This window comes from Clavelina lepadiformis, chromosome 2, assembly GCF_947623445.1.
Source record: "Clavelina lepadiformis chromosome 2, kaClaLepa1.1, whole genome shotgun sequence".
NCBI classification, from domain to species: Eukaryota; Metazoa; Chordata; class Ascidiacea; order Aplousobranchia; family Clavelinidae; genus Clavelina; species Clavelina lepadiformis.
Window position 1 is genome coordinate 25,277,266 of NC_135241.1, and position 27,679 is coordinate 25,304,944.

General features: G+C 33.6%; 1 protein-coding gene across 1 annotated transcript; it reads left to right on the top strand.

Moving 5' to 3' along the window:
* Nucleotides 1-27,570, top strand: LOC143446603 (uncharacterized). Its single transcript, XM_076946318.1, has 26 exons — nt 1-23; nt 176-260; nt 1,317-1,423; nt 5,583-5,948; nt 9,075-9,263; nt 9,514-9,656; nt 9,985-10,114; nt 13,195-13,494; nt 13,613-13,882; nt 14,781-15,086; nt 15,192-15,467; nt 16,271-16,387; nt 17,127-17,212; nt 18,511-18,745; nt 18,959-19,024; nt 19,420-19,464; nt 20,680-20,760; nt 20,862-20,957; nt 21,036-21,146; nt 21,232-21,345; nt 22,318-22,434; nt 22,566-22,670; nt 22,745-22,867; nt 22,949-23,050; nt 23,522-23,571; nt 24,095-27,570. Exons 2-26 carry the CDS (start codon nt 256-258, stop codon nt 24,113-24,115), a joined length of 3,561 nt encoding a protein of 1,186 aa, XP_076802433.1. The 5' UTR covers nt 1-23; nt 176-255; the 3' UTR covers nt 24,116-27,570.
* Nucleotides 27,571-27,679: the final 109 nt, after the last annotated feature.

Here is a 27,679-nt window from a genome sequence, read left to right on the forward strand (position 1 = left end):
GCAGTTGGAGGATCGTATTTAGTGTGAGTTTATTCCGGGATTAGGATAGTTCCATTTATATTAGAAAGTAATATTAACTGAACAAGTTGGTGAAAGATTGTCACAAAAACTACGAGTTTAGAAAATCATTGCTCAAAAACATGTTGCAAAATTGATTTTCCTTATGACATCATAGAGCAAGATCCCAAAGCATGACACTGGCGCAGGTTGCTTGAGGAAAGAGACTAAGAACGACGTGGTAGCTGAGTTTTGTACATGAGGTAATATGCGCAGAAAATAATTTAATGAACGTTAAATTTAAATCGATTTCATTCAAAATCTGCCCATAACTAAACACTAAGGCTAAAGTACAATCTGTTGCATAATAACCTAACGCATTATGCCACTACTTATAATGTATTCTAACTTGATTGCTGCATTCCATAAGAACCTGTTGCTTTAAATTACACAATACCTGTAAACTGATGCAAATCCTTCAACATATTCCTGTATCCTACTCCGTCATCACCCAATGCTTATTATCTGTGCATTTCCTCTCATTCGACACAAAACTTGCGTCAGTTTCCTGATTGCAATCGATCGTCGTGTTGTCGAGCACCCTGGTTTTGCCTTATGACGTCACGATCGTCAAGAAACCTGTCACAAGAACCACATTGTAACCAATTTTGGCGATATTTACTTAATAGCTGAAATGTTTTAAAGATATTTCACCAGTTTAATCAACTATTTGTGTTTTTAAGAAGAGATTATCTGGATATTACTCCATAGCAAAGAATGGTGTATAGGTCTACAAGCTTATAAGCTAACCATTGGTAGGATTCAGTGATATAGCCTAAGACTTTTCCGCGTAAACTTAAGCTATATTCAATAGGGTACCGCGGACCGCATGAATTTGTCCAGACAGGTCACAATTTGACTGAAATCAATTTCCAAGAGGAAATTGTTTGCGTGGTTTTCTTGCGCCACCTTGCGTTTGTGCAATTAAATAACTAATGCAGGAACTTTCGGAATCACCTGTCAGTAGTTTCATGATGAATGATGAAAAATATATCTTGTAAGCACTCATCTATGTGATGATCTGCAGACCTGCATTAAGCATGAACCAACTTGCAAATTGTAGTTTTCCTTTTATCTCATGGAAGACAGAGGCGATATGATATGCATATAGTGCACTAAAGCGTGCAATGATGTGTTGAGTAAAATTGCTAATAAAAAGTTACTGAGCATTGTTGTTGCGAAGTTGCTATCATAGGACATGTTAATCTTACTTAAGTGACTTATATGTATGTAAGAACTCCTTTAATTACCTCTTAAAGATACAATATATTCCGAATCCATTTAAAAAGTGCTGTCATGAAAGCAGGGACGGAGAAATTGCAGAAGGGCTTGTGTTGTTTGTTGGTGCTCATCTGTTTCGTAAATGGTAAGTCCCTAAATCGTAAATCTAAGGATCACTTGACGTTGTAATTTTCATTTTTAAAGTTATAGTGGTGACATTACTGTGTAAGTATAACGAGTAATCGTAAAATATCAGAGTAGTAACCTGCATCAAGCCAGCTAAAACCTGTTTTTATTTAACCGATATTTTTTGCTTATTCAGGCTGTAATCAACGTATTAACCCTGAATTTTTTGTGTGTTTTAGCTTTTCATAAATATATCTGCTGATATTAAACGGAGAAAATAGCACCAAAGAAAATTCATGCAAATCAAAAAACTCCAAAAGTATGCACTGAATAATAATACATCAACGAAAGATGCAGATACTGGAAAAGAGTGATTCTTCCTCGACATTTAGAACTTAATTTGGAGAAATGCATTTTTTGCTGATTTATGATTTAAGGCGTTGAAAATAAATACCTAAAAAGATTTAACTAAAAAAAAACATTTTTCTTTCCTTTTTAACAAAAACTACTCGATTTTTAAACAGTTTTCATAAAACAATTATAAAAATTCAAATTTTACTTCTTTTTAAACTTGGAAATGTAAAGATTTTGTGCAAGATTTCATTTAACAAAACGGCGTTTTTCTCGACAAAATTGGTGAAAACAATTACTCGGTCACCAATTGATTGATTTCCATGCCATAAAAAACACTTTTCTTCAGAAATCTAAGGTTCACCTAAAGCAGAAATTTCGGAGACAAAAAGCTGTAACATCATTAATTACCTTTCTACACCATCAAATTTTGGGGGAAATTTTCTCCAAAATTTTGTTTAGTTTTGAGCCTTTGATAAACCCGATTTACCAGAAATAATTTAAAATGTTTATGACGTAGAAATGAATTCAAAATCCTAAACTTCAACCTTCCAAAAATTAACACCTGCCTTGCCCGTGGCCGTGACATTCTTAAATGAGACTGGATGGCTCCACTTCATAAAACCTATAAATTCGTCCTAAGAACCTTTTAAAACCAGTCAGAAGTCGACATATAAAAATAAAATACCTGCTTTTATGGCATGTAATTATTGTGTGCGATTTTGAACACTATTGGCCTAACAAATTCAATAGCACATACTGTAACGCTTCCACCACCAAGTTGCTTCAAGTTCAAGGGTACTAGAACGGTAGCTTAATTAAAAATAAAATCCGGTTTGCATTTTTATGAGCTAGGTGCTGTAACCCTCCCACCACCAAGCAGATAATATCTCTATTTTTAAAACGTTTAGTGCATAAAGATACGCGTTCAACTGATACGTCCGTATATAGTAGAAAACTTCTTCCAGTTTCAATATTATTAATGAACTTTCATGTTATAGCGACATGCTATTAGCAAAAATGTTTTTTTTTAGATGTAAAATGACATTCTTTTATCACCAATTTTGGCATTGTGACGTAACAAACGCAAGTAGCCTTGCGTGACATTTTGAATTCCGAAATAACTCATAAATGCTGAAAGTAAAAACGTAAGAAAAAAATCTTGCAAAGGACGTTTTTGTCCTGTTTTTGCAAAATTGTGGGTTTATAGGGGTTAGTTTTATTACATAAGTTACGCGAAAGTTACCGACCCTCTCCGAGTTTTGGCTGTGACCCCTAATCTTCAGCCTGTAGACAAAAATTTATAATAGGTTTTATACAGTAGTGTAATGGAAAAATTCTTTCTTCCTTACAACGATCGGCAATGGACCGTTAATCATGCAAATTGCATAACAACACGTATCGAATAAAGAGAGCACGGAGCTGGCGAAAAGGGCTTTGTGTGTAAAAGAAAATAACCAAAAATGTTTTGGAAAAATATTCCAGCAAACTTTAGGAATGTTCCTTATATAGGGGAATTCCTCGGTGCAAAACCGTTTTAAACACCATCGTTACAATTGTTTAGATCCACCTCTGCATGTGCTTTAACATGGTGTTACCTAAAAGCGTGAAGTCATTGAGGAATATTCTATAACGAATTCTGGGAAAAAAGTTTGCATAATTATGTAGAATGTGCTTAGTTGTTTGATGTAAATTGGCAAGTTTAGCTTGATCCGCTCTCTTGCTTTTGCCTGCTTCTCTCATGGTTTAGTCTGATATGTTTTTTAAAAATTTGAGTTATTTTAAGTCGTATCGTGAAGCGAACCATATAAAGTAATATGATAAAGTACTGTGTAGTAGAAGCTGCTTAATAAGTCCACGGATATTAAATCTATTCGTTTGTTAAATCCCATTTTGCCTGAGACAGATTTTTTCTATTTAAAATACATCATAAGATATCCCGTTAATAAATCCAGACTCTTCTTTATAGATTCATTTCCAATTTTATATGTGCTGTACATGCTATGAATAAGACATGGATATGATTATTATTAATGTGGGAAAAGTAAAAAACCAAAGTAAACCATCAACATGCTGCAGTATGCATATTATGGCAGCTGCACAGCCTGGATAAGTTTCAAACACACTTTTCTGTTCACATTAAATATTTATAACACTTTAAATTTATATAAGTCTTTATTTGGGGATCCAATAATTTGCCACTTAGTAGTTTAAATTTATCATTCCATAAAAGGTGAAATTGGGGCCAATCAAAACCGTCCATAAAACACGAAGTAAGGAGTAATTAGTAACTATTTAGCAACGTCCGGTGCATTTTTGATCATCTTGCAATGGTATCTGCATGTCTTGTAAAGTTGCCGTGATTAAGACTCGCGAATGGCGCCATGTAATCTTAGCATCCATCAGTTAAAGTCTTGTGTTTTCAATGAACAAACACATGTTTTGTCTTGTATAACTGCAGCTTCATGTAGAAGAATGGCTTGTTTCCTGGGTTTGGTGAGAGCTTGTTAATTGTTGTGATGTTTGCTTGATTGTCCGTGCAGTTTTATATTGTTGACTTTGTCGTTGTTCGACGATAGTCGATGGCGTAATGCTTTTATCTTGTGATGCGATGACTGACTTACATGATGTAGTGATGGTCACAGCTATGACTAAGTCAAAAACTTTACTCACATGAGTTTAAACTTGTGCATCGAGCTCCACTAAATTCTTTTCAATTTCCAAGTTTGAGAACCGATCAGAAACTAGTCTCAGTTGATCAGTTTAGTCTCAATTTTGATTGGCTCTTGCATTTAGTGCACACACACACAATGGTATTGGTCATGCATGAGAGGTGATGCCGTTGACATCCAAGGCTGCTTCTTGCGATATTAAAATTTAAACAAACCAACATGGCTGGTAAAGTGGGATGTTTTGGGGCGGATGTAATAAAAACTGAAAAGTAAAGACAAAAAAGTTGTAGTTGTCGATAGAAGTTTGGGTGAATTTCAAGAACTGGAACAGTGGAACTACTAAACTATACCTAGCCGACAGCCTTTAGTTTAGATGGTAAGCATGTGTTTTTATTGTGCTAAAGCCTCAATATATGAGCTACAACGGTTAGCATCGTAACTTTCACTTTACACAGTTAATGGCAAAAAATTAGCAATACAATACAAAAAATACAATACTCACTCGCAAAAGCAAAAAGTCGCAAAAATTATCAACTCAATGAGAATAGTGAGTTGGAGCAGAGATTGCTACTCGAAATGGTTGAGCAAGGTTTTTCATCCGGACTTGAATAACGATTAAACAGTTTGAGAAACAATTAGCACTCTAGTTAAGTTTTTGATGAAGACTGATAGCATTTAAACATTCAAAATTATTGTTTTTCTGTTGATCTAAGTGTGTCGGTTAATAAAACTACCACTTATTAAATCTACTGTGGTTGGAACCATGATACTGGTTTCTAAGCAGCACCTTCTCTATTTAGAGAATTCTTATCACCATGATGTGTTTAGTAATTAAGATGCCTAAGCAAGTAAACAAGCAATAATCAAAAGTCTCATATGATAGGTTAGCAATCAATACTTAAGGCTTTTAAGTTTTAACACATTTGTTTTTCCAACCCTGGCATTTGACAAGTTGGACAATTTGACTTGGGGGTTCATCATGGAATATTTTATTTTAATCATCCCTGCCGACAAACAATGATACAATTTATAAAACACTTGAAATTTAAATTTTTTTACAACTTTAAATGTTGGTTCACGGCCCTCGGGTACATTGTAGATATTTCATTTAAAGGTATTGCATTAGTTTAGTTAACTTGTAACTTATTTTATTAGATGTTTTAACAACCACAACAATCAGCACAGATCCTCCAAGCAATCCATTGGCAACTGGTTTCAACAATCTCACAGTAACTGCTCAGTTTCCAACATCAACATCAAATACTGATTCATGTTTTTGGTTCTATGGAGGAGAGCTGGACAGTGGAAGTGGTGCTCAGTTTTACTCAGGTGCATTTGGATGTGACTTTCCAGCTCCAGGCACATATGACAGCATCACTTGCACTGTACAAACAATTGATGGCACCAATTACACAATAACAACACTGACCATCACTCAACCACTTGTTGCTGGGAATATTAATATGGAAGTGAGATGCACAACTGCAACCACACCTGGTCCTATCACTAGAACAGTGCAAGGTAAGTGTAGAGCTATTGATTGCCTTTTCTGTTTTATTCAAAGAGTGTCAATAAAACAATTGTCCCGTATATTTGATTTTGACTTTGTCTTGACTTTTGTTTTTGTTGGGACTCTGAGAGTTCTATAACATTATGGAAAAAAATGAATACAATAAAATATTTAGGCAGAATTGATTTCAAATTATGAAATTTTCAAAAAATGACTAAATTGCAAAATGGAAACTTGACAAATGGCAAACTTGGTAACCGGGTCAGATGAGGAATTATTGCCAACTTTAAGATGGCAAATACTTTCCTCAGTTTTACTATAAAGATTACCATACCATATCATACAGTAACCACTGTAAAAAACATAGCCTGAGTATTGGAAATAATAACAACAATACTTGATCGAGTGCTTGGAGTCGACTCGCCTCTACCCTAATGTGGTCAAACATCAAGCTTTGTCATCATGTTTCATCTTGATATTATGTCCCAGGCACAAAGCAGATACAACAGGCATGCTCATTTCAGAAACATCATGTCGTTATGTCTTTCATGACAAATGTCTTTGACACTTTTACCTGTCACTGAAGTGGTCAACATAAACCAAAAGCCAAGTAATTAGAGACTTGTATCGGTAGTAACTTAGTAACCTGTGACTTTTTTATGTGTCAAGTGAACCTGTCTTAACTCTAGCAACTACTTTAACTCAATGCTTTAAGTTATGTTACTAATATTGCATGGTTGCATCAGGTCGAACAAGGTCATAGTTGTATCTACTTCAGGCAGACTTATTCACCCAAAAATCAAGACGTCATTTTTCGAGGTTACTAGTCACCTAATGTTGTGACCGATCCTGATGAATGTTCCTCAGGTTTTTTTCTACGGTACCATGAAACTAATAACACGAACAGCGTCCATTGAAGAAGATATCTTTTTCATAGTTCCAAGCAGCAAATTTCAACTTTTTCTACAGGGCCAAGGGGTCGTTATTAACTGAAATTTTATCACGATTAATGAAACAGATAAAATTAAACACTTTTAATTAAACCTAATGCTTTTTCCTTCATGGTTGGACTACAAACTAATTGAAAACCTCGCATATGTGTTGTACATAAATAGTAAATCCACAATGAACAATTCTAATGTAATTAAAACGTTGTTATAATCGAAATGTTTTAAAAATCTCATTTAGCACTGGATAAATAATGTTTGACATGTTCTGTCTTTGCGTTATTTTGTAAATGGTAACAGATGTTGATAATACTATTAGTGTCGTAATAACCAAGTCCATGTTGTAATAATGCACACCATAACTTACAATATAGGAAGCTCATAATTAAGTGGTAATGGCACTTGTTTAGTGAATATTAGATCCCGAATTTTAACTTGCTGGTGAGGTTATTTTTCTTTAAAAGAAATTTAACTGGTAGTTGTTTAAATGAGTTCTGCTCAAACTAGTGACAACCATCGGCATCAACTTTAAGAGTGCGGAGGCCTGGATGTTGATTTTTAAACGCGTTAAAAGTTAAAAGTCAAAATGAACAAAATTGAAAGTTTATTTAAGTCTTTAAAAATCTCTTGGTGATTTCTTAACATGTAAGCACAAAGTTTATTTTCCGGAATTCGCCCAAGTTCAACTTATTTATGGTATAAGCATATCTGTTATACCCATCTATTTGGACCCTGCAATGTGCTGCGTATTCTGTGTTAAGGCAGCACTTGCAGTTTTTACCTTAGTTCTTATTTTATCGTTAACTTCTTGTAATGTTTAACAAGGTATATTTGTGGTCTTTTTCACTTGAGATCAATTAATATGATTTTTTTTCAGGGCAGATACCGATAATGATTATTTAAAAGTCAGAAAAGATGATAAGAGATATTTGAAACCAATATTAATTTGTAGCAAAACGAAAGATATTGCTGTCAAAATTTTGAGCAATACAAAATCTAACACTTAACTTTTTTGAATTATATTTATATACTTATCAAACAACAATTGTTTCAAAAGCATGTGGTGCAAGAAAATGCTTACACCATCAACACAAAACAATAAAGGAAAATAATTTGGAAGTTAGATAGTTGTACATGCAAAATGCTGATTGGCTGTCTATTTCTGCCTTGTATATAACTGGGACAATACTTGGGAAGCAATATTTCTGGAGTGATATGTGTCAAAATGCGAATTATTATCGATCGATTCCTATTTTTTACTATTTTAGCAAAGGAAAGTCGATACGGTTTTGGTTCTCTAGGTTTTTGAAGTACACCTGTGACCAATTGTATATCTTTATTTTTGTTTGTATGTACTTGTAGTCGCAATTACGGTATTGCAATGTTAATGTTGCCAAAACCAGAAATTTAGGGTTTAGGGTCTTGTTGGTAACATTCACATTCCCCTGTTGATGCTTATTTTTGGTTTACATATAAAATCATTTAATTGACTGAAAGGTGTTTTAAAAAATCAAAGTTTAAAAAATACAATTTGCAGAGTTGATTGTTGTCAAATTTTACTATTTTGTCCATTTATGTTGAATAGATGTATCTTTACAGATCTTTGCCAAAAACTGTTAATGTATCATGTTGCAGTAGTGAAAAGAAATTGAGAAACTAAAGAACTAAAGAAACACCTGAATTTGAATTTGAAAAACTGAAGAATTGTGCTTGACAACTTTTTACTAGAAATTACATAGCAAAGCCACAACAGTAGAAAACATTTTACTTCCCAGATGTTATGGTTGCTACTATAACCGTTTTCAATGTACTAGAGAACCAATGATAAGTCGAGATTTATAACCAGTTTAATATGAAAGAAAAAAATCGACTGTAATAAAATTAATAATAATGGTAAAAATTAGATAAAGACGGTGTTAAGTGTTAAAAAGAAGAAAAAGCGATCGGTTGTCTACAACTTTATGTTAGGCGGTAGTTAAAAGTTATGGACTTGTACAATTTCTTTTGTCTTCAGTTTCCAATCTTGAAAAACTGATCATAAAATGTCCAGTTTAGCAAAGATGTGTTGTGTGATTTGTCTAAACAGGACATTTTATTCTGCTTTCTGTTCATGAAAACATTTCGTATGAATGTGACAAATTATACAATTTGTGGTAAAATATTTATCAAAATTAACCAAACGTATTGCAGAATGTCCAACATCTCTTTCTGATGGTGTTACAATTACTTCACCATCTCAAACATACCAAGCCAGTGGAAAGTTCAGTTGCCCGACAGGAGATTTGTTTTACTCAAATGGAACTGCACTGCCATCTAGTGACACAACATGCTTAACGAATGCCGAGTGGAGGGGTCAGGACAATTTACAATGTTGGACAGGTGAGCTGACAGATTTTTTAGAATCAGTTACTTGTATTTCAAGGGTAATTATATTTTGGAAATTTTTAGCAAGTTATTTTATTGTATATTATGGCATGGTAATATTTTTGATCAGTAACCAGTATTGCTGCTTAATACATACTTAATACAATTTTAACTAATTGTAAACTTAACTAGTCTTTTCACTGCTGATGCTGCTGATTTTAAACACAATTATTTTCTTCTAACTGAGCATTCAATATATTTTTAGCTCCTAATGCGACATTAACTGGTGATTTGAACATTGTTGAGAATAATGACATCACGCTGACTTGTGATTATAATGTCACTGTCATACCCAGTGGGACATCTTCAATCTTTTATTTTGATAATATAGGATACACATTGGAAAAGGTAACAAATTGTCAGGCAAAGTTGGGTATTTGAAAATGTATTGAATGGTTAGAAAATTGATCGTTTTTCTCTTTAGCTTTTTTAACATGTTATCAGGTTGTAATATAACCACGTAGTGTTGGCAGGACAACAAAAATATATTCTGGGGAGATTACTCGATGTTTTATTATAAAAGGGCAGAATATTGATATATAACAAATTATACTACTTTATGATATCTGTGGTGAAACACAAATTTTTGTGTTTATCGTTCAAATTTAAGGTAAAAGCTGCTTTAAATTTAAAGTTGAAGTTTACAGTTTATTCGAAGTTGTTACTTTCACTGCAGGAATATGCATTCACGCTTCATTTACAAAGAGAAGATAACATGAAGCCAATATCATGCCAAGCCATAACTCCATATACAGAAATATACAACAACACTGGACGATCTTTGAATGAAACTGTGAATGTGTTGTGTAAGTGATATATAAGCAATGTAACTTCTGTCAGGATCTACGTTAAACATCATGTTGCTTAATCAGTGATTAAGAAAATTTTATGGATTTGTGTCAAGAAAAATTGAAATCACATTATTCCAAAATTTTCCTAACTCTACAAACTTGTGCGTTGTATAATGGTCTGAGTCATTGGCGTCATGAATTTCTGACACATTGCTTAATTGTGCTTTACGATACAGGGGTATCCTAACTTTTTGCTCATCACTTACGCGCTTACTTACAATCCTACGTTAAGTATTAACCTTATGAAAATAAAAACAAGTGTATTTATTAGTGCCAGTTTTTATAATGTATATACTGAACATTACAGTTATATTATTATGGTATATAATCTGTTAAGGGAAACCTGAAGGCAAGTTTTTGCCTTTTCAAAGTATCCTAACGGTTTATATATGCGTACCTGAAGGCTCCCATTAATTGTGCTGTCATCCTGGCAACAAAACTGGGATTTACATGTTAATTGGATAATATTTTTGGATGATTTTACTTTAACCATTTAAGTGCACTAATGCAGCATGCCCTAAAGGAGCCGTCAGCAAGAAAATGCAATGATGAAAAAGGACTGAAAACGTTTAAATGTAATCTATTTTTCACATTCAGAAATGTTGCACAAACCTTCTGAGATAGATTCACGCTTCTCCAAGGGGTTCATGTAACCAAGTTAGGAAACCCATGGTCTATTGTGTAATGCGATAGTCTACTCTTCAAAACAAGTGTATGCTCGCATATTGTCGAAAAGGGGAAGTGTTTTTTGTCGATATCAGAATAGTAACATCCTCAGAGTAATTTCGAAATGTCCGAAATTATTCTAAAGTGTAAATTTAACCAAAACCGAAAAAAATAAAATATGATGCAACTAATGCACTTGATATACTGACCACTTTGAACTTTATAGTAAAGTATAGTAAAGCAGCTTTGGTATGAATGTAAAATCAAGTTCATAGTAGCATAAGTTTTTGCATTTGTTTAACAGCAATGGATTGCAGTTTGTCACAGTAACTTGTATTAACTTTTATACCATTCTTTTGCGTTGTGCTAACTGTACTTTGGTAACCTATTTGGCTTTATTCTAGCAACATCACTCAGTAATGTATCTTGAAGGCGAGAGAACACTTATAAGTTGATACAAAATGATTTCAAATAATCTGACGTTAAATTATATACTCTTTGTTTGGAATACTTTTTCGACCTCCAAAAATGGAGATTAAAAATCATGAAATCTAAAGCGGTGTTATCTTAACAACAAGGATGGAAACCAGGAGCTCAAAGTTAACATCGATGCCTTTGTTTTTTAGTTCTGCATCCAAAGCTCTGACTCTAGTTTATTCGTTAGGTCCCAATGGCACCCCATTTGCTCAACTTCTTGCTTTTTGTTTCAGTAAATAAACTAATCTGACAATTTAAATGAAGACACTTATTTTTCCTGGCCGAACTGAAAATTTTAAAACAAGCTGAGAACTCAGGCATCACTACGACTCTTTTAGCGGACCATGAATTCAATGCGTAGTGGCCAGAAAGCCTCGCTAGACTTTGCAGGTTCATTACCAACGCCTATCACTGCCAAAGATGGCCTGGATATGGCTTAATCGATGTTTGGCATTTTTACTCAGCTCTGTATAAATAGAGATTGGCACTATGCGGCTTATGAGGCACAAACCACAGACCAGTCATATCCGACTGTTCTATCTCCATATCCCCACAATATGCATGGCTCGCGAGTTTTGTAGGACAGCACAGCCTAGTGGCTGCTAGACTTATGCCCGACATTCAGCTTAGTCTGCCGAATAACATCTGGCCCACAGGAAGACAGTGATGTCAAATCATGTTATCTTTTAATATGTTTAAATATTATGTTATAATATGTTGTAAACTGTTTATCATGTTTTTTATACCAGTACTGTAAAATATTCTTGCATGCAGTGAACTAGATAAGCCAATGAAATTTAGAAAATATTTTTGCAAAAATTGTAAGCAAAGTAAAATTGCCTTATAGGGTTACTTAGGTTGTCTTACAGAGCTGTTGCAGGTAGGAGTTTTTGCATTTGTTGATAAAGTATAATGAGTAGAAATATTGATCCTAATAACCTATTTGTCACTTTAAGCTCAGTCACTTGCGATCTTGCTTTATAGCGGTTATCTTTGTTATGTTACGTTTTTGAGCTTGACACCAAGCTATCAGCTTATCAGCTGCTTTGTTTTATCTGAAGTCTTTTGAAGCTCATTTACAGCTGTGAAAAAGCCAATAATTAGTTGTTGTTTTCACAAGATTTGTGTGGAAAGAGAAAAACTTGCAGCCTTGGTTTTGGCTGTTATGCGATTTTATTTGCTTTGAGCATAAGGCACTATGTCAAGTATGCTACTTAGCATTATCATGCAACTATGCATTTTCGGCAAGTGTCCGCAAATAGTGGTTTGCAACCCACGGGGTGTTTCAGTGTTGGTTGGTCATGAGCAGTGGCATGTTTAGGACTGCGTTGAAAAGGGCCAAAAGTTTTTAAAAGCTCGGTCTAAAAATCCCACAATGGTCCACCCCGTCCAAAATGTTCGAATGTTCCATGCTTTTTGTGTTTTCAAAACCAGCTTTAAAACGCCTTGAAGTCAAATATATTCTAGTATTTATCTGTATAGTAGCTGACGATTTGTGTTGTACACTTTCGAAATGCCGTACATAATAGTTTAGTAAGATGAATATAGTAGATAGACTATAACGATTTTGAAATGCAGTATACTTGCCCGTTTTCTCATTGGGCTTGTGAGGGGGGACCCAATGCCCCAACAAAATATGCCAGTGGTCATGGTTAACCACTGGACCTTGTTATCAACCATAATATTTAATATAAAACCTTTTTTTATAAAAATAGTCATAATTTGTAATGTATTCAGGAAATTATTAGAGCTAGCTTTTTCTATGCAAGTATACCTGTAGTTATATATGATGTAATGCACATTTTTCAAGTACATTTTGAATTTTTATCTATTTCACACCACAACACCACTAATAGTTTATTGCGTTTTTGTATCTTATTTCAAATTTTCAGATGCACCAGACACAGTTGTTAGCAAAGTTGAGCTTTCTCAATATACAATAGTTGCAAAAGAAGGATATCTTTTGAGATCAGATGAAAATCTCACCATGCAGTGCATATATGGTGAAGCAAATCCACCTGCAAACTGTTCTTGGAACTTTTATCTACTTCAGTCAAACACAGTCAGCTCAGTCAGTGGTTGCAGCATAAGTTATGACCTTGACCAATCAAGTCTGGTCTCTTGCACTGCTGGAAATGAAGCTGGTTCAAGGTCAAGCAATAATGAAACCATCACTGTGGTCCCAGCACAACGTGAGTGTACTGTTGCATTGCTTAGTCTACATTAGAGCTAGGTTAGTTAGGTTGCAAACTTTGTATGTAATAAAAAGCTATACAGCTGTAAGTTCAGTAATTTGTACCATGGCTTTAGGGAATCTTGAATTCAATGTGATTGGTAGTAATATCGCAAGCAGTGGAGGAATTGTGACATCATATCATGGGGAGAATGTCACTTTTTTCTGCAGCGTTAACTACAGCAATGAGCTTAATACAACATACAAGTTCAAGCTTCCTAATGAAAGTCACAAAACTGATCAGTCCTTGGACTTGACATTGAAACCTCCCGATACTGGGAATTATTCCTGCACAAGCATGGATAGTTTTGGAAATTACAGTGCATCAATATATGTTGATGTTTTATGTGAGTAAAAATTTTTGTGGCTTTAACCTATCAGCATGATATCGCCGGAGATAATTTTTCTTTTTGTGCAAAATCACTTTCCGTGAAATTGCAACCATGCAAAACTTTTAAACTTTAAAACTTGATAATCGCGACTGAACCAGCCAAAAAATGCTAACGCTCAGCAAATTGCACCTATTGTTGAAAATATGTGTAGGTGCAATATCGTGGTTACCTACAACAATATCTACATGTTTTTGAAATATTGTTTTATTTGTTTTATCTGTTAATGATGCCTGGTCTATGTGGAATCTCACATTATTAATAAAAATATGAAATATTGCATTTAATTGCTTAGTTTATGTAAGGTTTATGCTATGTTGAGTTCACTGAGATGGTGCAATTGTAGTGTTTGTACAAGCCGGTGTTACAGAAATAAATTTTTGAGCTACAGTTGTTTAATAAAATTAGTTTTATTTATATATATGATTTTGTCAAAACTGTTATATATATATGTTATTTCGTTACTTTTGTTTTTAATATTTTTTTGCATTCTACAGTATACAATGGATTGTAATGTGCACCTATATTTTATTGTTGAAGCAGAATACAATAAATTTTATTTAAATTTAGATTTTAATATTGTTGTCGTGTTTGTAGTTTTATGTTGTCATTCATACTCAATTACGTTTGTCATGTTTAATTTCTGGTGGCTGTGATAACTTGGTTGCAGTCAGTTTAATGAAGTTTTATGCTTGCTTTCTTCAGTTTGTTGTTGGCATATAAGTGTTAGACAATTGGTATTTCTATATATGGTTTAAAAAATTCACAAATAATAATAAGTTACTAAAAATATTTTTCTCTTAATTTCACTAAACTTTCAACTTCAATTTTATTAGAAATTTATGTATTTAAACAGATATCTCAACACAAGTGACTAACAACATACAAACATCGCAGTATGTGATTAAGGCATCAGAAAGCAACTACCTGTTAAGATCAGATCAACAACTCACAATGAGTTGCTCTCCAAGTGATGCAAACCCACCAGCAACTTGTAACTGGCAACTGTGCTCAGATTCAAGATGCCAGACACTCACCTCAGATGGTGGTTGTCTTATCAGTGTTGGTCTCAATGCATCAAGCAATGTGGCTTGTACTGCTCGAAACATAGTTGGCAATTTATCGAGTGCGAAGAAACTTGTTGATGTGATTCCTGAAAAGAGTAAGTGACATTATTAAATGATAGAAATACGTAAATAAGAAACAAACACACAGTTAATCATTTCTTACAAATTTATCATTAACTAAGTAAATATTTTGGTTACAGGGCAAGTTTATTTCAATGTCACTGGCAGCAATGTTACAAACAATGGCAACAGTAGCTTGACAACTTATCTTGGAGAAAGTATCATGGTCTCTTGTAATATCTTATACCAAAATAAGCTGAACACCACACACAATATAACATTACCGAACAACTCAGTAATTGTTCAGTCTTCGAAACAGTTTTTGGCTGTAACACGTTTTGACATGGGAAATTTTGTGTGCAAAACAGACGACCAGTTTGGAAACTTCACTGCAGCCATTTACTTGAACATTTTATGTAAGTTATGATTTGAAGTAAAAATGTGTTTGAATTGTTGATGTTGTCTGTAAAGTTGGTTATGTTTTTGTTAATTGGTTTGCTTCAAACTATTTGTTTCAGTTTAAAGTTTTATTGTTCGCCTTTCATTAGTGAGTTGTTTAGTTTGTAATTCGACTTAATTTACTTGTTTTTTGTCGAATGCAAATGTGCATAAATTTACAAATTCGTATTGCAGCTGTTGCTTTACAAAATATAATTACAAGAAAAAAATAAGCTGAATTTGTTATTTTTTGTTTAATTAAATTTTTGGTAGTATGTGCGCAATAAAATTTAATTCTATGCATAAAAAAATATTGCTTGAAAAATGTTGACAAATATGGTTTCTATAAATAAGCAAACGTTTTAAACTTTGTACATTGCAAAAAAGTTTACATTTAAACAGAAGGTTTAATAACTTGAAAAATGAGGACATTTGTATTATGACCTAAAACTTACGACACATATTTAAGTGTTGATCATCAATTAGGGCACGTAGATCTGGTTACTTGCACATCTCAACGTGTGCAACGTACAGTCTGAAATGGAAATATTATCAAATGCTTGTTTGCTTTCTTGCATTTGATCAGAACTTTTAAAGCTTGTATTGCAAAAGAATTTAAACTATATATATATTTGATAAGGATGTTTTTGTCAAAATGTCCCACAGACAGTCAGAAGGTTTTAAAAATGCAAGGCTGTTGTTTTATAGTCTTAGTAGGACTTTTGTTTTCAATTCAAGTTGTGATGGTCTTGCATTATAGAAGTGTTGTTTATATTTCCAGACGCTGCAACACAGGATGAGATTCCAACTTGTAATTGGAATTTGAATAAAACTGGAATCTGCTTTGTTGTGTTTTTCTCAAATCCAAACTCTCATTTTCTTTCGTTAAACAAAAATGGTATGTTCTGATCTGTATTAGTTTTTTATTACCTTTGAATTTTTGGTATGTTCTAAATCCTAATTAAGCTAATTATAGCGTATATTTGAAGTTAAAACTTTTGCATTTTAATTTAGGTTTAAATTTATACCTAATTTCACTTTAAAATGTTGTGTGTTATAATCTTTTTGCACATATTTTGGTGAAGATTGAAGAAATCTAACTGTAGGTTGGTTTCCTCACCTATAATTTAAGATGTGGATTAATCACCTTTAAGAGTGTTGCATGTGTGACGCGTTTCTTTGAATTGTGATGTATGTGTTTGCTAAATATCTTGTTTTTGACACTAATCTCATTCCAGTTGGCACGTTACCAGTTTTAGAGTAGCGCAAAATTTAGGATATTGCTTCAAACTGATAGTTTAAATAGCGATCAACATTTACTGCATCACTAAAACTTGCACTATATATTTTTTGAACTTTGTTATTAAATTGAACATGGATAAACAGCAGTAGTTACAAGAGAATAAAGTAATAAACGCTAATTAAGGTTTAATTACAGAGTTAAAATTAATGGAGCCAAAATTAATGGAAGCAGTTGATCACTGAACTGTTCACACTTTTTATTTTTAAAAAATATTGTGAAATATTTTTTGCTATAGTTGATTTATGAATAATTTAACACAGGACTGGTGCAGTGCGTGATTAGCTGCTGCTTACACTGCTTTCAGAATTAAACAAGTATCCAATTTATTTACCAGGGTCATCAGTGACAAATTTTGATTCAACAAACATAGATTCAACTGGCGATTACGGTCAACAAAATTTTACATTCAAACGAACAAACGTAAGTTGCACTAAGTATTTGCATTACGTACACTAAGAATCACATTTAATCATGTATAGTTGTATCTTTTTGTTACAAATCAAAACATAAGATTTACTTGCTCTATTGGTCCAAGTTTGAGTATGCTTTGACAAAATGATTTTTGGAGCAGAAATCTGACATATTTTGTAATCTATGATGGAAAGAAAGCAACTGTAGTAGATAAACGCTTCGATAAACGCTTCCTGTTCCAATTGCTGTCTTGTTTTAGTCTCTTCTAATAAAAACTACAAATGTACCTCACTTTGCTTTCTTTGATTTGGATAAAATTGTAAAGATTTAAAACAAGGTTAATCATTCGGGCTTTTATTTATTTCTCCACTAAGTTACTTAGCCAGCTGTGTTTATCTTAGCGTTGCGAAGGTGTAAGCTGGTAGACAGCAACAACAGCATTTTTGTGTCAGAAAAACCTCTTTCTGATTATGCATTGAATGAATAACCTGAGTTAGATCGTTTTTTGACATTGCGGCCAGATCATGGTTAATTGTGCCTAACTACTAGGGTGCTGATAAATCAACTATCAGCAGGTAATAATGCGATCATGATTTACAACCACCCAACCACATTATGTCAAACTCTTGCTAGTTGTTTGTTCCTGACATAATCAGATATAATTTACAATGATATGTTGGTTTGGTATGAGAAACTTCATCCTTGGACTGAGGAAAATCTTTATAACATTTAAAGTTTTTTCTGGTTATGCAAGCTCCAGTAGTTCTACACAGTTTTTAAAATTTTGCTCTTGCTTATTTCTGCATTGTCCAAATTTATAGCTTTTCACCAGCACTACTGATCATGAGCAAGCATTGTTAATGCCTTAATCATTCGAGTTACTATTGTGGTATTATTGGATATTGAACACAGGCCGCATTATTGCGAGCACAGCACTCCAACTGCTCTGCCACTGAGTTGGCTGACATACTTGGGTTTATGAAGCCTATTTTTGGTCATTTTTTTTTGATTAGTCAGAACTTTAGTTTTTGACCTCGTTTTACAATTCTTCGGAAGTTTTCTTCAGCAGAACTTGTCAACAAAATGCTTTAGCTTGTCGTCAAACTAGGTGGTGGTCCTTAATTTCCTGTTTATTACAAAAGGCTATATGACCTACTTACCATAAAGTAGTCTTTTTGTTCAGTAATAAACAGTAGAAGGTTGTGCTTTGTGCCAATACCACATTATATAAAATATTAACTTCAAGCCCCGGATCACTCCAGGCTATGACAAGAATTACATCACAATGAAGATTTTTATTTCTCCAGGTAACAAGTTCAGATATTGGAAGATATGAGCTTACCGTGAAATCTTCCAACAGCAGTTTATTCCCGAATAGTGTTTTATACTTTAACATTGTCATTGAGGGCAATGGAGAACCACCCGGCACTCCTGGTCTCTCCACTGGTGCAATTGCTGGGATTATTGCTGGTGTTGTGGTGGTCATTTTATGTGCAGCTGGTTATGGTGTTTATAGATGGAGAAGAGGATCTCAGAAGAAAAGTTTGTTTATTTTGTTTTATGTGATAATTATCTTTAAACTGATTTTTAAAGTCTACATTTTATTTTTAGCGTTTTTGGTGTTTGTAGCTATCTTGCACAAATTGTTTTGTTTACCTTTTATCATATGTTTGTGGCTGATGTAATGTAACCCTTGCCAGACTTCTTAATGTAAAATTATAAACTCTTTACATTATATTGTTGATATCTGCACAGAAGAAAGTCAGTCCAATGAATTGCATCCTACCGAGAGTGACAACCATGCAGACGATGATGTGGCAGGTGAGTGCTTTACCATAAAACATTTTATCATATTTTTATATATTTACAGTTTGTTTAGCTGCACATCTGTAGTGTTTTTACTTATTGCTATTTAGGCCTTGCTTTCCCTCGCAGCTGTGACGTCTATGTTTACATATGTGCTTAGGCTAATTTTGTTTATGTTTGTATACTGTACATGCCGGGTACAATGCTATAAAATGGTTTTATCTTTTCAACGATTCAATAATTTTTTTTTTCTGTTATGCGTCAGTTTGTTTGCACTAACAATATGTAATAAGTTCTAATAACTATTGTTGTCATTTTTACTGCTATCATGCGAATAGTGTAGGATGTTCTTAATTTTATCCTTTTAGCACATTTTGTTTGGTTGATTTAACTTAGATTAATTTTGACAGGTGGTGGTGCTACTCATTCCAACCCAGCATTTAATGAAGATTCAGGTATGTTATGTTTACTTTTTATATCATTAACAAAATAGCTCAGTTCTTAAAAAACCGGGTGGAATGCTATCAAAGCTTTTGTTCTTGAATTGAGGAAAGTAAACTTTAACTTGTAGATGATTCCTCATTGCTTGAGCTCAGATTGCCGAATTTTCAAACCTGGTTCCTGGTTACCGAGATGTACATACCTTGCTCAAGGGTATTTATTACAACAGTAATTAGTGCAACTGAGAATCAAACCTAGTTCACGTTTTTATAAACCATGGGCTCTAACTGCTCTACTGCCTAGAACACGTCGTTTCAGATAAATTAAAACATTTATTGTAAAATGCACGTATTTTCATACGTTGGTTCGTCAGTTCCTCATTCGGTCAGTCTGTTGATGAGCTATTAACCAGATAGGCTGTTTAACAGTGATGTCTGAAGTGAGAAAAACATAAGAACAACGTGCTTGCAACTGCAGCGTAATTAGCCCCGAATTTATTGAACTTTTTATTGTTACCCAGGTTAGGTTTAGTTGAGTGCAATGATTGCAATGTTGGTAACATGCTACAGCATTCCTTTTGCAAACCATGTAGTAGTTTGCAACCACAATAACCAAAGTCTTAAACTTAACTCGTATCCACCAAACAGATTGTAGGTAGCAAGCATGGTCATGCCATATCAGTATGCAAATGTTATTGATTTATGATGAAGCAGTGGCTCTCGTAAATGTTCATTTTTGCGTTGATAATCAAGCTATGTAAATGTGATTACAAATAAAAGGAGCATGCTAGATATTAATGCATGCTTTTTTGCCGTTATATTGTAATTGAAAGTTGAATATGGCTTAAGTGGTGCAGTAAGGTAGAAAGCAAAAATACAAAACCTTTTGATCGTGGACCAGAGAACTTTTTACATTGTTTCATCCCATATTGAGAGGTGTGCCAATCTGACTCCCGGCCATTTTTAACATTAGACAGCTGGAAGTTTTTTCATTTTGGCCAATTGTAAAACGTTCATGAGTAAAATTGCAAATGTTTTTAAATTTGTATGTAACAAAAATTTTTTCATCGTTTCTTGTTTTTATTGGCTTTGTTATATTTTCATTTGTCACGCAATGTTACTGTTTTGCTTCCCATAACAAGAATATTTAAGTCATTTTTTATGGAACAAATCTGAGAAGATCTAATTTATTGACTAATAATATTGATTTTATTTCTCTACATTTTACAGAAAAAGAGCTGAAAATCAATCCAATTTACGCATCGGGGGGTCCGACTTATGCTCAAGTTGACAAAAAGAAAAAATCCAAAAGTAAGTTTGCTTGACCGCTGTTCTTTAGATTAAATGAGAGGATTGATAAACTTACTTAATTTGATTGATGTTTAACCACGTTTTAACAAAATGCTTTTCAGATGATAACTTTAGTGGAAATGGAGCTTCAACTTCCAGAGATCAGCCTGGTGCTGCATATGCACAAGTTGATGTTAAGAAGAAAAAGAAGAAGAAAGGTTTGTGGTAACATCTTCTCTCATATAAATGAACAAGATGTCTGTTATAGTTTTATTGCAAAGTTAATGTAATTGAAGGTTCCAGTGAAAAAGAGGAGAAAATGAACCCAATATATGAAGCTGGAGACCAACCAGCCCCAATAGAAGAAGCTTACGCTGAAGTGGATAAGAAGATGAAAAAGAAAAAAGGTGATTTTGAGCAATTTGATTAAACACAATTATCATTTAATTATTATTAAACTAATTAATTTCTAAATATTAACTATTTCATAAGGATCAAATGAAAAAGAAGAAAGAATAAATCCACTTTATGGATCATCAGAATCTCCTGACCAGGTTGAAGCTGCCTATGCTGAAGTTGACAAGAAGAAAAAGAAAAATAAAAAAGGTGGAAAAAAGTTTTGTAATTCCTAGGAGATAATAATTATATAGCTACTGCTGAAGTCACTTAATACAAACACTTTGAGATCAGACCATCTTGTTGATAATAACCGAAATCGCTGGGAGCAAAGTTCAACCACATTAGTCTCAACGCATTTGACCACAAAAGAAAAACTAACATGTTGTGATCATTATTAGATGGGCTAATTGCATGATAAAGATGTTTTTATCAAGAAACCTGATCAACACAAAAGAAAATATCAACTGTATAATATAATATTACAGCGTTGTGGGATATGAATGCCAACTACAGTATGTTGTAGCACCCATGTAAAGGTATAAAGATTAAACACACGTTGGAAGAACACGCTGCTGGAAAACACACGCAAGGGAAAATAAGACGATAAGGGTAAAACCCTTGAAACTAAATAATGATTTCCAAATACAACATGTTATTCATTGGAAGAAAAGGAAAAAGTATAAAAGTGTAAATCTATAGTTATAAAATTTAATATTTGGCTATAATCAACGAAGATTTTCATAAGCAAAACTATATATTTTTCATAGAGCACGTCAAAGTTGTCATAAATTGCCACTGGTTATGTCACTGTATGAAGCTTCTATACTGTACAACCATTTCAGTCGTGACCATTGCAATGAAGTCAAAAAGAATTTTGGTGTGAAATATAAAGTTGCTTAAGTTTGAGGTTTTAAACCTTCTTTTGTAGTATAGGCCACATTTTCTCTTTGTCTGTCTTTTTACTAAAACAAACAAAAGTGCAGATATTAATTGCAAAATGAATGTACCAGCATTTATTGTATTAATTAGTTTGCAATTAGTTCCAACAGTTTGTTATGGCTAAACTATTTGACTCTCCCTAAGTTATAAAACTTTAACTGTTACCAAACCAATGACATTTTGCACATTTTATGTCTGTGTTTATATCTATTCAACATGAAATATGATATTGCATGTCAGGCTCAGATGAAAAAGAAGAAAGAATAAATCCACTTTATGGATCATCAGAATCTCCTGACCAGGTTGAAGCTGCCTATGCTGAGGTTGACAAGAAAAAGAAGAAGAAAAATAAAAAAGGTGGATTTCATATTTTTTTGTAATGTTAATAATTTCTATATTGTATATATTTCCATAAACTGGTTGAATGCAACAGACTTCACATTAACGTTAACTTTATTGTTTTGTTTGTTTTGTCACAATTTTGTTAGGTTCATCAGAGAAAGAGGAAAAAGTGAACCCACTTTATGTTTCATCGGACCAACCTGAACCAACAGAAGCTGCTTATGCTGAAGTGGATAAAAATAAGAAGAAAAGTAAATTGTTGATTTCAAGTCATTAATTGTGTTGTGTGTGGCTGGTGTGTTGAAACGTTCATGTTGTGATTTAGAACAATCAGCGAAAGAAGAGAGAATCAATCCTCTGTATGAAGCATCATCCTCACAAGATCAAGTGGAAGCCGCTTATGCTGAGGTTGATAAAAGCAAAAAGAAACGAAAACTTCCCGCTCAAGGTGAATTATCATTTATTAGTGTTTATACAAAGGCAGGTTTGTTTTTATAGGTTACAAACTGTCATAATCTTGATTACATAGATACTACCCAGAATGAAGCGTCGTCTAATGCTACTTACGCGGAAGTAAACAAACCAAAGAAGAAAAAGAAGCCACCACCACCAAGTAGAGCAAACACTGCAGGTATGTGATTGAGATTATCAAGTACTACTCTGTGTATTACTAGTATTACTCTGTGCAAGGAAAGTAGTTACTACGTTATGTATCAGCTCTTAGTTGCTTCATGCCATTTATATTTTAAAGCAGTGGTTCTCAACCTTTTTTGGTTTACGGCACCCTGCAAACAACCAAACGATTTGGCGGCACCCACAGTCAAACCAAAAAGTTTCTGCATTAAATAAAAATAATTTTCGCAACCGATTTCCTGGACTAGTGATTAGTGCGCAATAATTTGCGGCACCCTTGCGAAACGTAAATGGCACCCCGGTTGAGTACCACTGTTTTAAAGTTTCATTATTGTGCTTTTAAAAATCTTTAAAAAAAACTTCAAAAAAGTCAAAATTGTTGAAATAACATATATCTTGATTATTGATTTTCTTTGTCTACATAATTGCTTAACAAGGGTATAACATTGTAAACTATATACTTGTGTAGGTGGGGATGGAAGTTATGACGATGTAGACTTGCATGGTTCATCTTCCACTGTAAGTAGTGTTTTGGTAATCAAGAAAGATTGCAATTAAAATTAATTGCTTTTAAAACTTGGCAATTAGAAATCTGACAAAGCTGTGCGATAAATATATTTTTACGATTTATATGACTTTCTGCTAATATTTGCTCAGACGTAAACTACTTTCTGTTTTATGTTGACCTTTACTGAGTCTAAATATTTAATTTAGCCAAAATAGCCTGAACCAAAGCACATGCCTAGCAATTACGATGAATCACGTTTGTAAGTAGAATACATGACAGCATTCATGTTAATTTTCAATTGAGCTCTGTACTTTAATTTCCTGCATGCGGCATATATTAAGTACACGGTCTATTACTTCAACATATATTTGATAGAGGTCATTGTACGGCACATGCATGCAGTTTGGTTTCATTTCTTCATCAGTTTTTTTTCATCAGCCATGTCGATACTTTTTAATTTGACTGTATAAAGCTACTATATATTTATGCTTGCAGTTTAATGTATTTTGTTGCTAATATGATTTTATTTTGTAGAAAATTGACCCACAGAAGTAACTGCATGGCATATCTCAACGCAGACAAGAATGGTCATAAAATTAAAGCAGCGCCTTATTATTTATGGATGGCTGTTGCTAATGTATTAATATCTTTTTGACACCTTATTTTAAATTGATAAACCGCTAACTATGAGTTGTGCACTCATATTCATTGTAGTATTGTATACTAACAATTCATTTTTTGCTAATTTCATTTTTGTGTTATTTATGTAGCCCAGTATTTTGTACCAAAAAGTGTAATTTTTTCATATTTTTTGTATCAGAGTGTTTGGCCTTGTTACTACGTAGTGCACACAACGAGTTTAGGGGTATAATTTCTTATCACTTTTTTCTTAGAGCTATATGGAATGAGTTTTTACATTGCTTACACTTAATCTTTCGTTTTCTGTCAAAGCGCTCTGCTATTTACACGCTGTACAATTATTGAAATAAGTAAATTAGCAGAAACTGTTGATTAATTTGAATAACAATCTTTCTTGTTATGTTGTTGCTAAAGTGTGATTTACAGTCGCAGTTTAATTGATGCACTTTAACTTATGACTATTTTATTTCCTAATCGTTTCAAAGGTTGTGCATTACTGTGCACTAATGACACTGGTCCGACTTGCAGTGTTTGAAGGCTAAGTGTTTGAAGATTTTAATTTGGCCCTAATTGTTTATGACTATGTTGGCTTTGAAATAGGAGACCCAGTCCGCTTTTTTATGCTGTAGAAAACTGCTTAAAAATTTTAAAAACCTGCATCACACTTTGAATTTAAAACTTCCGTTGTTTCTGTTTCTTTGTTTCTTACTGTACTAAGGAATTCTATTGCGGTGTTGAGTTAAATTTCCTTCCTTGTTAGTGGGCAAATCCAAATTAGTTACAGTGGGCTCTCGGATAGGGGTAGGGACGGGATTATCATCATCCTATGCTTGGTGGTGTACACAAGTGATACGACCAACGTTGTCATAATTTGTAAGAGATGAATTCTTGTTTTTCAAATATGCATCCATTCTTATTGTATTCACATAATCGCATTTGTAATTTTATATTCATAGAATTATTATCGTTGCATTGTTACCATTGTATTCCACAAAAACACCTAATATCAGCGTCATCTACGTGAATACGGTTTGGACATAGTAAGTTTTGCGAATGGAATTCATATGTCCTCATTTCTTGATTCTTCAAACGGCCTGATGTTGGCGGCCCACTTGACCCGTGTTTCGTTAAAAGTGTTTTGGCTTGGAATAAAATTGTGAAATGCTGCAAAAAATTTTTTCCAGATTTAGACTAAGTTTGACGTAAACCTGCCATGTTTAATGTTTAATCCGTATGCGGGCCAATTGGAAGTTTTCGTTGTTATGTGTCCTAGCATTCTTTTATTTAATTAGCAACAAAAAGCTGTCGAAACATTTTGGTCTGGTCTGTAGGAAAAATCCATTTTAACCTTGAACAACATCGCAATTGGGCTTCACCAGTGGCTCCAACATTTTCCTGCGAACTCCTAACTTCGATAATTCCTTTCTCGCAAACTTTACCAAACCAAACTTTAAAACTGATTCCTGGCTCGCTGTGGCACCTTCACGGATCTTAGGTGGAAGACACTGATTGAAAGGTTTATCAAGCGATGCTCTGTGACAACATTTTGTTACAGACTTCGCCAGATTACAACTTATATAGCTGTGACAATTTAAGTACAATTCATTGACCCCAGAATAGGAACCGCTGCTGTTGCCTGTAGGTGTTACAATTTCAAAACTTTCTAATTTTACTTACTGTTGTGCTGCGCATACTTAGCTTTTGTGGTATTTTTCAGCAATGTGATTGCAAGCGAGTCGCCAACACAAAAATTGCACAATTAAAATTTCTTTAAATAAGAAAGATAATTTTTTCCGCATATATTTTGTTTTAAACTTTATCAAGTGTAATAAGTTATTCAATGTGCGACCCTCATTGATGTGAGTGTTGCCTAGTAAGCGTTAGGTTGGCCTCAGTTTATCGATCTACTCGATTTCTTGTTTTAAATTGAATAGGTAAAATAACAAACGTTGTGTTGACACGTTGCAACTGTCAACAACTACAAAGGTATTTTTGGATTCACCGTTCTCGTATTCATAATACAGCCAAATACTACTTAGTGACGCCACGCAGTAGCACTTCCTTGTGTGACGTATTTTTTAAAGTCCTGCTTCCTCAATGATGGCTTTCTGGCATTTTGCGGTTTTACATTTTGTTAACAGATCATAGAACTATATATATTTATATATATATATATATATTAACTTATAGTGTACTAATATACACTAACTATATATACTAACACTCCATCATAGAACTAAAAATGACATTTGTTAGGAATTGTGGTGCGTTTTATTGGCTGCGTAAATTGCAGGCAATCCATTTTCCTAAAAAAAGTTACTCATAATCTGTGCAAAGTCAGTTTCGGTAAACTTCAGTGCATTATGTTTGGAGTACATCGGTGCATAAGTAAAATACGGTGAATACCTGAAACATTCCTGTTCATACTGGCAGTAGAACTCTGCGTTTTTTATTTTAAACGTTCTCCATGCGCGCAGAATGCAGGCAGCGTTTCTCGAATTAGAAACAAAAGTTAAGCTGCGATTGTGTAAAGTGTGCTACGTACATGAACGTTTTGGTATTTTGTTTTTCATACGAATTTACACACGACACCTAAAATAAACGAAACTCACGTGATATTTCGTATTACGTTTGTCTATATATTTGTTTTACTTGGTAGTAAATTGATATGTTGACTGCGTTGCTTTCATTTTCATGCCACCATAAATAGCCCAGCTATTGCCGATACAGGAGAGCATATGTGCTTTGCGGTAGTGATGTTAGCTCAAGATTTTCTGCCGGTTTTTCAAGACATCTGGTCCTGTTTAATCTAAAAATCCATTCAAAGGCATCTGCGACAGAATGTGGACCATAAAGAACTGCTTTCACTTTTGTGTTTGTTTAACTTTTATCAAGCGGTTTTATTGTGTACTGTGATGTGAATTTAATATAATTTCGTAAACTTTCACTTTGGAAAATCAAACAATAGGCCTACTAATAGCCTAATACCATTAATAATAACGTAAATATTCAACAAGTTAATTTTTTCTGTATCGAAAGTTTCTTTTTATAGCAATGAAATAGACCCAATGTCGTAAAGTGTAATGATGTGTGTGATCACACAATGGTTGACCACAATTTGAATTAAAGCGGCCATCTTTTTTCGTCATGGCAATTTCCTGCTCTATAACGCAGCTGTATCTTTGCATATTTGTCAGCCGTAAAATGTTGCTTGATTTTCCTGTTTAGGTCCAATAAGTTACATTTGTCTGATCGTTAAACGCTTGTGATTATCTTAAATTCTCAACATATTGCTCAACACTCAGGTGTGCATCTTTAAATTTAAAGCGGTTTAAATAAGCCTGTATGAATTTAGTTGGCATGATCAAGTATCCGAAGTTTTCATAAGCTTTTTGTGTTGTGTTGTAGCGTTACAACCTAATCGGAGCTCGAAAAGCTTGTTGTAAAATAAATATGATACAAAAAACATTATGCAAAGAA

Bases quoted from the DNA above. Each gene is read 5' to 3' on its own strand.
- LOC143446603 (XM_076946318.1), top strand. The intron at 17,213-18,510 runs GTAAGTTGCACT...TTATTTCTCCAG, and splicing joins TTACATTCAAACGAACAAAC to GTAACAAGTTCAGATATTGG. The intron at 22,435-22,565 runs GTGGATTTCATA...CAATTTTGTTAG, and splicing joins GAAGAAGAAAAATAAAAAAG to GTTCATCAGAGAAAGAGGAA.